Source organism: Capricornis sumatraensis, chromosome 3 (assembly GCF_032405125.1).
Source record: "Capricornis sumatraensis isolate serow.1 chromosome 3, serow.2, whole genome shotgun sequence".
NCBI classification, from domain to species: Eukaryota; Metazoa; Chordata; class Mammalia; order Artiodactyla; family Bovidae; genus Capricornis; species Capricornis sumatraensis.
Window position 1 is genome coordinate 142,136,587 of NC_091071.1, and position 12,510 is coordinate 142,149,096.

Below are 12,510 nucleotides of genomic sequence, written 5' to 3' on the forward strand. Positions count from 1 at the left end.
GGACATTGCACAAGGTTATGAATATTAGGAGGCAGGTATTGAGGGCTATTTTGGAGGCTAATTTCAATAAACAATAATGATAACAATGTAACCATCATTTTATGTATATAGAGATATATATAAATGACTAAATGTCTATTTTTATTATGTTATTAAGTATCTTCATATTCCTTCTTCACTAATTCTGTTATACATTTTCTAAGAAGTTTAATTTAAATGTTATTTCTTACCTCAAATATAATACTGTGCTTCTGCCTGACTTTAAAAATTTGTGAAACAATGTTAGGGTGAAATATTGAGGTCATAAAATACCCAGGAACTTAAATTTCCTGCATAATTTTTCTTAATCATAGTAAGCATGGAAATTTGCAAATATAAATAGCAAATTATTTTCTTTCCTCTAATAAAATTGATTGTTTATCACTTTATTTTGATTTGCATGTAAAGACAAAGATAACAATGATGTTCAAAGTTTCCTCTTCGTGAAAGGACATTGTTTTTTCCCATTTTTGAATACTGCCACACTCAATCATCTATATATATATATATGCATTGTTTGGCATATATATGTGTACACAGTCACCCATAGCACACATAAACCTACATGTGCGAATTAGATATGAACTCAGTGGCACTCTAGAAAAATGAATTATGTCTTCTCTTTGCCTAGCTGCAGAGGCTGGTTGCCATGGAAATGAAGCAGAAGGTAGACCTTTCAGGAAATGCTAATTCTTTTTTTGGGGGGATATGCTAATTCTAATGTGTCTTCATTGGAGGAGTTCATGTATTAATCAGAAATAAAGAGAACTTTAACAACAAAACAATGCAAATATGTTAGGAACAAAAGCTATCTGCTTTTATCAAAGAAATCCAATTCACCATCTCTTTTGTCCTGACCTTGACTGAACCAAACATCACTCTTTCTGGAACTCTGCAATCATAGAAGAGATAGCTCGTTTTTTAAAATTGATGTCAGATTTCATCTTTAATTACCATATGCATAGAGTTAATTTCTGCTTCATTAGGTACTGCATGGGGTCAGGACTAATTTCCACAGTTCTCTGTCTCCATAGATTATCTATTATTTCTAAAGTGTTTTCCTGCTTCAGATGCACTCTACTAGCATTTCCCAACACTGATTAATAATAACTTGGTTTCCTTAAAAAATAATTGCTTGGAAAATATACTAAGACAATTCCTATCTTTTTTTGATACCCTTTTTTGTCATAATGTGTTCTATGCATATCAAAGAAGTATATGCTAATTATGGAAAAAGTTTTAAGTATCAAATATTTTTTTAAAAATTGAAAATAATCCATGAGCTTATCAGGTCGATATAAACATTATTATTTTTTTTGTATATATACTCCTCTTCATTACTTTTACGTATATTTTAGAATAAAACTGGTATTCATCCTTTCAGAAATTTTTCATTTTTTTCCTACAAAATAACTTATAGAATCATAGAATATTAAAGTAGGAAAGAACTCTTCTATCATATTATACAATGAGCTGCCTTCATATCATCTTTACTCACTTATGTAAGTTTCTTTCTCACATTTAATTAGGTAGATAGTTAATTAGTTAATGACAATAACTTTTATTGGTTACTTAGTGACAAGTTGATTGTCTGATAGTTCTGTCCAAAGTGAAAAATTGTTGTTGATTCTTGCCCTTTATTGATTCTTCGCCCCAGTGTAGCTCACACTTTAAGCCAAATAAACTAGTACTTGAGTAACATTTAAAATTGAGGTATTTCACGTTATAATATTTGCTATAGAATGACTTGTTAACTTCATTCTTGTTTCGAATAGAATTTCTTTAAATATTAAGCAATTGAAATGTGAATTTACTTAGCAAATTTTGATTGCCTAAGTTACAGAATCGTTTTTAGTCTCTGAGTGCAACTCTTTATCGGTGGGAGTTTTGCTGTTGTACATCTGATTATCAGTTGACCTTATCTGTTAGAAAGTAGTTAATAACTATGAGAGTCAACTGTACATCAGTAATTACTTTCAGTCAAATAAGCTTTATGTGTAGACATAAATATAATCATCTGGCACCCTCAGGGAGACAAAACTGCCAACATATCATTCCAGTTAGTGCTTCCATGTAGGAATTGTTTTGGATGTTGACTTACAAGTACAAAAATCATGCATTATTTGTTTCTCTAGGGCAATTGCCCTCCAATCTTATTGAAATTATTTAAGAATTACCTGGAGAAATTAGGAGTATAGGATGAACAGATATAAACTACTATACTTAAAATAGATAAGCAACAAGGATTTACTGTATAACACAGGGAATTATATTCAACATCTTGTAATAATCTATAATAGAAAACTGAATCATTTTGCTATACAGTTGAATCTAACATAAAATTTTAAATCAAGTATATTTCAATGAGAATAAAAAAGATTACCTGGAGATATTATAAAGACTCCTACATCGCATTGCCAGCAATAGTGGCTTAGTAGTTTGGGATAAGACTTGGGAGTTTTGCATTTTTACCAACTTCCCTTCTCCCTATCCCCCTCTTTGAGGGGCAAAAGGAGAGAACAGCTCTGGGGAACTCTGTGGAGAGTGATTAATAAGATCTGTGACCTTCCATGACAGCCCTAAGCAGATCTCTGGGAGGGAGGAGCTTGAGGAAGGAATCGGTGTCTTTTTTCCTTCCCACATTCTGTGGGAGCCTCCTTCTGCAGAATTCATCCTGGAGCCAAAGGCATGGGAACCTCCTGTACAGTCTATACAGACCAATCTTTCCAGACATGGAGGTAGAGAAAGAGGGAGAGTGGATGGGGTCAGGGAGCAGGGGTTGGAGGTAAATAAGAGATATACTGCCCCCCAAATTATATAATAAATATTTACATTATATATTTATATTTTATATATAATGTATATACAGAGTTGTGTATAAAAATGTATGTATTATACAAGATATATATAGTGTATATATGTATAGGCTTTCTGTATTTATATATAGTGGATTTTTAGTCCATATTGAGAAAGTTCAGGATCTTAGTTGGCTAAAATTCTCTAAAGAAAGAGAGAAAAGTACACAACACTGAAGTGGTTAGCTTCATGTATTTTCACAGGTGAGTACACTAGAGTAATCAGCATCCATATAAAACAGAACATTACAAGCACCCCAGTCTGATAAATCATGTAACACTTTATTCATGTTTGTTAAACAAATACTACCAGCATTTATTTGCCCATTCTCCTTTGGCTGACTTTGAAAATGTTGTCTAGTTTTTTATTGTAACAAAATTGCTGCAATAAACATTCTTGTGCATATCTTCCTGTGTACACAAGCAAGAGTTTTTCTAAGGTAGAATTTCTGTACCATAAGGTAAGGACTAAAGTTGACTTCTGCTGCTGCTGCTAAGTCACTTCAGTTGTGTCCGACTCTGTGTGACCACAGAGATGGCAGCCCACCAGGCTGCCCCATCCCTGGGATTTTCCAGGCAAGAACACTGGAGTGTTGACTAGATACCGCCAAATTGCACCCTGAGAGAGTTTGCCAGCAGTGTATGAGTATTCCCGAGTATTTTTACCCTCAGTAAGACTCAGTGAGTTTGGGTAAACTCTGGGAGTTGATGATGGACAGGGAGGCCTGGCGTGCTGCAATTCATGGGGTTGCAGAGTCGGACACAACTGAGCGACTGAACTGAACTGAACTGAATACTCAGTGTCTTCAGTTTTCTGTAGTCTCACAGATTTGTTGAGTGTGAAGTGGTATCCCATTGTGGTCTAAGGCTACATTTCCCTGACTATTCACGAAGTGAAGTCTCTCTTATGTTTATTCCCTCTTTATGTTTTCTTTCTGGTGAAATTTCTTTCCATACCCTTTGCCCCATTTGAGCTATTTGTCTTCTTACTGTCTTAAAAACATGTCTTCTTTATTAGGAAGAAGACTAAACCTTTGCAGGCTAAATACATCGCAATTATGTTTTACATTTTGTAAACTTTTCAGTTTATGGTTTTTTTTTGTGTGTCTCTGCTTTTTTTTTTTTAATTTTTATTTTTACTTTATTTTACTTTACATTACTGTGTTGGTTTTGCCATACATTGACATGAATCCGCCACGGGTGTACATGAGTTCCCAATCCTGAATCCCCGTCCCACCTAACACCCCATATCATCTCTCTGGATCATCCCCATGCACCAGCCCCAAGCATCCTGTATCCTGTATCGAACATAGTTACATTTGAAATAGTCACATTTATCAGTACTCTTTTAAAATAGTTGGGAAAGTTATCTTCTTTGAGAATCCTTTCACTCATATTCAGTCACATCCAACTCTTTGTGGCTCCCCATTGACTGTACCCCTCCAGGCTCCTCTGCCAATGGGACTTCTCAGACAAGAATACTGGAGTGGGTGCCCATTGCTTTCTCCAGGAGATCTTCCTGACCCACGGATTGAAGCCATGTCTCCTGCGTTGGCAGGCAGATTCTTTAACACTGAGCCACCTGGGAAGCCCCTAGGATCCTGTCCCACTAGGTCATAAATATTCTTCAGTCAGTTCAGTTCAGTCGCTCAGTCGTGTCGGACTCTTTGCGACCCCATGAATCACAGCACGCCAGGCCTCCCTGTCCATCACCAACTCCCGAAGTTCACTCAGACTCACGTCCATCGAGTCAGTGATGCCATCCAGCCATCTCATCCTCTGTCGTCCCCTTCTCCTCCTGCCCTCAATCCCTCCCAGCATCAAAGTCTTTTCCAATGAGCCAACTCTTCGCATGAAGTGGCCAAAGTATTGGAGTTTCAGCTTTAGCATCATTCCTTCCAAAGAAATCCCAGGGTTGATCTCCTTCAGAATGGACTGGTTGGATCTCCTTGCAGTCCAAGGGACTCTCAAGAGTCTTCTCCAACACCACAGTTCAAAAGCATCAGTTCTTCGGCGCTCAGCTTTCTTCACAGTCCAACTCTCACATCCATACATGACCACAGGAAAAACCATAGCCTTGACTAGACGGACCTTTGTTGGCAATGTCTCTGTTTTTTAATATGCTTAGTGTTCTTCTGTTTTGCCTTTCCAAAGTCTCTAGTTCATCTAAAGTTGCCCTTTTTTTTTGATACATGATGGTATGAAATAAGGATTTGGTTCTACCATATAAATAACTCAGTTTTTCTCTCACCATTTAATGAATGGTTGTTTTCCTGCAAATGTATACCTTTATTGAGTATTAGTGTCAGTGTACACATATGTGAGAGTATGATTTTGGGTTCTCCATTCTGTTGCATTTCCCTGTTTGCCTGATTCTACCAATATCCTATTGTCTTGTTATTATAGCTTGTTTCTGATTTTTGTTATTGATTTTAATAAGTTAATAATAAATTTTATAAAAGGTTTTCTCTATCTACTAAGAAAATCATGTGGGTATATTATCCTATAATTTTTTTAGGTAGTAAATTACTTTAATAGACTTTCTAATAGTAAGCCATCCTTAAATTCCTGGGGAAAACCCAACATGTGCATTGCTGGATGGAGTTTGTTAATATTTCATTATTTTTACATCCATGCTCATATATGTGCCTTGTGGTTTTCCTCTCCTGACTGTTGTCTGATTTCGGTAGCAAATTTATAATAGTCTCATGAACACCCCTTCTTTTTCTGTCTTTAGAACACTTTGTATATAACTAGAAATTCCTTTTTCCTTAATGTTTAATGAAATTTGACTGTAAACTTTCTGGGCTTGATACATTTAAAAAATAAATTTTATTTATCACAATTCCATTTTTAAAGGTGATGGGCCTATTTAGGTTTTAATTTCTTCTTGACTCAGTGCAGATGGATAAATATGTGTTCATCTAGGTATTCAAACTTTAATCCCATTAATCATAGTGTTTTCCTCTATTTATAAAACCATCGCCATATCTAGTTATGTCTGCTTTTTAATGATCGTATCTTGATCACACCTTTTATTGTATTTCTTGATTAATTTTTATTAGTTTTGTCAAAAAATAACATTTGATGTTGTTAATCCTATTTTCCTTTGTTTATATGCTCCTCTTTTACTTTCCTTTTTTCTGTACTGTTTGGGGTTTTATTACCTTTTTTTTAACTTATTGAAGTATTAGCTTGGCCAAAAATTTCATTCAGATTTTTCTATTCATCTTAGGGAAAAACCTGAACAAACTTTTTGGCCAGCACGGTGGATGCTTACTTCATTATTTTTTACTTCCTTGTGGTTCCTTTATCCTGCTATAGTCTTGTAATACTCTAAATGCTCTTTTCATTCCACTTTATCTGTATCTCACAAGTTTTCATATGTAGAATCATTATCATTCCATGTAATATTTTAAAAATTCTCATTGCAACTTTTTATCTGACCCATGAGTTATTTCAAAGTGTATTTGTAAATTGGCTAACTGATTAGAGATTTATCTTTTTGCTGTTAATTTCTATTGGAATTCAACTATGGTTAGAGTACTAGGTTTATGTGAGATGATGAATTTTCCATTTCTTTTGATTCTTAATTTGTAAATATCTCAAGGTACAAGAAAACAATGTTAAGTGTAGTATTCAGATGTCTTATGGTCTTCAGTTCAGTTCAGTTCAGTTCAGTCACTCAGTCGTGTCCAACGCTTTGCGACCCCATGGACTGCAGCACACCAGGCTTCCCTGTCCATCACCAGCTCCCAAAGCTTGCTCAAAATCATGTCCATCAAGTTGGTGATGCCATCCAACTGAAAGGTTGTTGCTGAACCATGAAAGATGCTGGGATTCTTGGCCTCCAGAGGAGAGAATTAAATCCAGGGCTGGTGATGAGGCTTGATTGTTTAGAGCTTTTGTGTAATAATGTTTTATTAAAATATAAAAGAGATAGACAAAGCTTCTGACAGAGACATCAGAAGGGGGCAGAAGGAGTGCCCCCCTGCTAGCCTTTAATAGTATGCTATATACCTATCAGCAAGCTGTTAATTAGAGAAAGGAAATGTCTCAAAACTTAGAGTGGTACCAGGCCCCTCACCCACAACATGCATTTTGAGATAACATTGGCACAAGGTGAGTCATCCCAGGCCATGAATCTTGAAGAAAGGCAGGTGTCCAAGTAAATATATAGTTTCATTAACATAGACTAGGAGAACAATGTATGAGTAAAACATACTGGTTTGTTGAGCCCTTATCAGTTCTGAGTCTTATAAGGAACCCACTTGAAGAAAGACGGCTGCTGTGCGACCCCATAGATGGCAACCCACCAGGCTCTCCCGTCCCTGGGATTCTCCAGGCAAGAACACTGGAGTGGGCTGCCATTTCCTTCTCCAATGCATAAAAATGAAAGTGAAGTCGCTCAGTCGTGCCTGACTCTCAGCGACCCCATGGACTGCAGCTCACCAGGCTCCTCTGAAGAAAGACGGAGTCTAGGGTAAATGCATAGTTCATGAACATAGCTTAAGAAAAACATATCCATAAGAAAAATGCATTGGTTAGCTCAAGGTTTGAGAGAAGTTAAAGTTCAGGTGGAACCTGGTGTCGTCATGGCAACACAGAATTTTAAAAGAAAACTTCTTTTAATTTTGCATAGAGAAGGGAAAAAAATCTGACACTTGTATTTTGTTTCTTCTTGCCACTTAAGAGAGAGAGAAGAAAACATCTGACACTTGCAGCATATTTCCTCTGTTTGGAGACCCCTAGCCTTTTTGCCTGCTACCCTCTCACAACCATCTCATCCTTTGTTGTCCCCTTCTCCTCCTGCCATCAATCTTTCCCAGCATCAGGATCTTTTCCAGGGAGTCATTTCTTTGCATCAGGTGGCCAAAGGATTGGAGTTTCAGCTTCAACATCAGTCCTTCCAATGAATATTCAGGACTGATTTCCTTTAGGATAGACTGGTTGGATCTCCTTGCAGTCCAAGGGACTCTCAAGAGTCTTCTCCAACACCACAGTTCAAAAGCATCAATTCCTCAGTGCTCAGCTTTCTTTATAGTCCAACTCTCGCATCCATACATGACTACTGTGAAAACCATAGCTTTGGCTAGACGGACCTTTGTTGGCAAAGTAATGTCTCTGCTTTTTAATATGCTGTCTAGGTTGGTCATAGCTTTTCTTCCAAGGAGCAAGCACCTTTTAATTTCATGGCTTCTGTCACCATCTGCAGTGACTTACTTACAGTCTTACTCATCTTTATATATGCTTGATCTGCTATTTGCTTGAAAAATGTGTGTTAAAGTACCACTATTATTGTTTGTTTGTTTTCCCCTTACATGTCTCTTAGCTTTTGCTTTAAGTGTTTGGTAGCATTCTTATTAGGCTTCCCTGGTGGCTCAGAGGATAAAGCCTCTGCCTGCAATGCAAGAGACCTGGGTTTGATCCCTGGGTTGGGAAGATCCCCTGGAGAGGGAAATGGCAACCCACTCCAGTATTCTTGCTTGGAGAATCCCATGGACAGAGGAGCCTGGAGGGCTACAGTCCACGGGGTCGGAAAGAGTCGGGCATGACTGAGCGGCTTCACACACACGTTAAGAATTTAAGCTTCTTGGCTTAGTTTTCCTTTTACCATTATGGTAACCATCTTTATACCTAATAATACTGTTGTAGGAAGGGAGACCCCTTCCAGGGCCTGAAACTGGGCTCTTGTCTAACACTCAGAAATGAATTGTCCGAGGAGACACACGTGCTGACAAAACAAGAGATTTTATTGGGAAAGGGCACCCGGGTGGAGCCAGTAGGGTAAGGGAACTCAGGAGAACAGCTTTGTCACATGGCTTGCAGTCTTGGGTTTTATGGTGATGGGATTAGTTTCCGGGTTGTCTTTAGCCAGTCATTCTGAATCAGAGTCCTTCCTGGTGGTGCATGCCTTGTTCAGCCACGATGGATGCCAGAGAGGATTCTGGGAGGTGGTCTGACATGTGGTGTCTCCTTTTGACCTTTCCTGAACTCTTCTGGTTGGTGGAGGCTTTTTAGTTCCATGTTCCTTACCAGGACCTCCTGTCGTAAAACAACTCATGCAAATGGCTACTGTGGTGCCTGGCCAGGGTGGGCAGTTTCAATCAATGTGCTTCCCCTAATGATACTTTTTACCTCAAAGTTTGTTTTATTATTGTTACACCAGCTTCCTTTTAATTATATTTACATATCTATACCTATTCCCTCCCTTCCTAACTTTCTGTGTCCTCAAATATTAGGATTTTATTTCCTAATTAGAATGTGACTAAACCTTGTTTTGTAAATCCACTATAAACATTCTTGTCTTTTAACCCATTAATGTATTCATTATTCATTTTGATAACTGACATTTTGATTTATATTTTCCATTTTATTTTATTTTATACTTTTTATATACTTATGTATTTTATGTCTATTTTTTTCCTTCTCTGTCAATTAATTGTATTTTCTCTAATCTCCTTGTTTCTTCTTTTGGAAGGAAGTTTTCTATTATATGGCTATTATTGAAAGTATAACATGGATTCTTATCTACTCAAAGTCAGAATTGAATGAAAGCCCGATATTTGAGCTCCAGTCACTCTGTGCCTTATTATACACTGTTATGTACACTTATGAAAACATCACCATAATCAAGATAATGAACATATCCATCACCCTTTAAAATGTCCTTGTGCCCTTTGTAATTTTCCCCTTTCTGAACCCCACTCTTTCTTCATTTACAGGCAGCCACTGACCTGCTTTCTGTAACTGTAGGTTAGTTTGCAATTTTCCAGAATTTTGTATAAGTGAAAACATGCTCTTTTTACCCAGCACAATTATTGAGTATAATACTTTTCTCCTTTTTATTGCCAAGTAATATTCTGTCATATGAATATATCACAATTTGTTTGTTCACTCATCTGTTGATGTACATTTGTGTTTTAAGTTCAGGACCAGTACGTTCTTATAAAGTCCTTTTCCACTCCAGGTCAGTTAAAACAAGAAAAGCCAAATTTTTTTCTAGAACTATTATGGCTTTATATTTCTGCATTTAAATTTTAATCTATCTTGATTTTATTTGGTAAATAAAATGTATTAATTTAAGATAGGCTAAATTAAATTTTTCCTGAGGAGTAAGTCAATTATGCCAATATTATTTATTGACTAGTGTATTCTTTGAAGTAATTTGATTCTTGATCTTTACATATATTAAATATTTATAAATACTTTAATCTTTTGTAGCTCATATTTTATACCACTGAAATCTCATTTAAACTCGACTAAATATTATTGTTGTATAACACAGATTAATATCTTACAATTTATACTCTTTACATTTCTTCTTAAACCTTTCTTGATTACTCCCAATTTTTTTTTCATCCATTCAATTAATTTCTCTGGAAATTTCATTAGAATTTGTGATATTGTGATTTATAAAAAGAAGTATATACTATTTTGTCTTCCCCCTTGTTTCTGCCACAAAGTCCCTATAATCCTTCAGTTCAGTTCCGTTCAAAGTGATGAGCGGAACAATTATCTTTTGCTGTGTTAATAAGGTGACTTTTGGACAGCATGTAAGTTTAGGGGCTTTTGTTTGTTTAGTTCTATACAGTTTCCTTGGCTCCTTTACATAATATTATCAAATTGAAATTTAAAAATCCTTATGAAGTACTACACATAAGGATTATTCCCATTTCTATCAAGGTACAAGTCAACCTGATGGCTTAGTATAAAAGAAACATCCTAATGTGAACCTCATCTGTTTCTATAGACCACCACCACCAAATTACTCACTAACTGTACCGACTACTTGACTCTCCTCCACCTGCTTGAAACTCATGACTTCTTTTTAAACTCCATTCCTTCATAGGCATTGTTTCCTCTGACTGAAATGCTGACCCACTTTCCTAACCAATGCTCAATTTTGCCTGGATAATTGCTACCTGACCTTCAAAACTCTCCAGTGTCTCTGCTTCTAGGTAGTATCTAGCAAAAGTAGGATGAGTGAGACCATTTAGGAGGATGGTAGGATGGAACAGACAAGAGACAAGTAAGTGACTAAATGAACCAGGGAGAAGAGCAGAGCTATAAACCATGTTTTGCCACCCCTTGGGATGTATGACTTCTAGTATAACCATGTGCTTTCTGCCATTGGAAACAGGGTCTCTCTCACGATACCTCCATGCCAAAGGTCTCGCTATGCCACCTACTTTGATGTTGCTGTTCTTCGCTGCCTACTCCAGCCACACTGGTCTGAAGAAGGCACTCAGTGGTCCCTGATGTACTATCTACAAAGACTGAGACACATGTTGGAAGAGAAGCCAGAAAAGCCCCCAGAGCCAGATATTCCTCTCCTGCCCAGACCCAGGAGCAGCTCCATGGTGGCAGCAGCCCCGTCACTAGTGAACACACACAAAACCCAAGTAAGAGCATCTCGGATCCATTGTTTTTTCAACAAACAACTTTGCAGTAACAGTGTCTTTTTTTCTTCTGTGTATCCAGCTCTTATTTATCCCATTGCTGTTTGATTGGTGGGTTCCCCTGATACTATTATCCTTTCCTTTCCATCTTTTACTACTGGACCATTTTGCTGTTCTATTTTGCAAAATTCCATTTTGCATTTAAGAAATGCTTTCTAAATGCCTCTTACACTAATCTAGAGCAAGCTTCTGTTGATTCATAATAATGGAAAATGGGTCTTCTGGCTAATCAAAGTGCTAGTTAATAAAGAGGTTTTATATATAACTGTCAATTACCAATATTATAAAGTGCATGACTCTGGTGTTTTACTGAATATGATTTAACCTCCTGTGCAGAGCTCAAAATTTTCCTGTGCCTCAATGTCACCTTTCACGATATTGGTTTTTGATACATAGTCTTGCTATTTATTATAGATGTTTGAAGAAATAAACTGAATATGTACTGATGACATCCCCATGAAAATCACTTTTTGATAAATGAAAGTACTAATAGCAGCTTAAATACTTGTTCCCTTTTTCAACATGTTAAATATGTAAAGTATGATCTGCATTGTGTTGCAGTTGTTTGAGTTTACTGAAATGTGAATTGGCTGTATCTGAAATACGTCTGCATATTCTGAAAATAAACAAGAGTGATATCAGAATGAAAGGGAAATATGTTCTGTTTTAGTAATAGAAGATTCTGCCCAGAGTGAACATCTCCTCTGGTGAATCATTAAATGGAAAAACACATTTTTTAAATAGAAAAAGAAATAGCTACTCCCTTCTTATTTTCTTAGCTTTCTTAAATCTGGAACTTTGTGGTCTCACTGTTGAAACCTCCAAAGAGAAGTTACAATTAGTATGAAATATATCTCTATTGTGATATGAAATATATCTCTAAGTCCTTGACCATTAATCTATTTTTATTGTCTATTAAGGATCTCACCATGAAGTGTAATGAAGAGGAGAAATCTCTCAGTCCTGAAGCCTTTTCCAAGGTTTCATTGACGAATCTACGCAGGTCTGCCATCCCAGATCTTTCTTCAGATCTTGGCATGAACATTTTTAAGAAGGTGAGTAGAACCACTTAAAAAAAAAAAAAAAACAGTAACAAAAAAAAAAAGTAGGGCATGAAATGCTTCTGATTGTACTGCTGAGTCACGTGGGTTGAG

General features: G+C 36.6%; 1 protein-coding gene across 3 annotated transcripts in view; it reads left to right on the forward strand.

Annotated features, from left to right (window-relative positions):
• The window catches only part of UNC80 (unc-80 homolog, NALCN channel complex subunit), a 208,117-nt gene that overhangs the window by 27,864 nt on the left and 167,743 nt on the right, over window positions 1-12,510 (forward strand). For all 3 annotated transcript variants that reach the window (XM_068967658.1, XM_068967657.1, XM_068967659.1), the window contains exons 8-9: window positions 11,038-11,299; window positions 12,277-12,411. In XM_068967658.1, coding sequence (XP_068823759.1) covers window positions 11,038-11,299; window positions 12,277-12,411 — 397 coding nt within the window. The remainder of the gene's footprint in view (window positions 1-11,037; window positions 11,300-12,276; window positions 12,412-12,510) is intronic.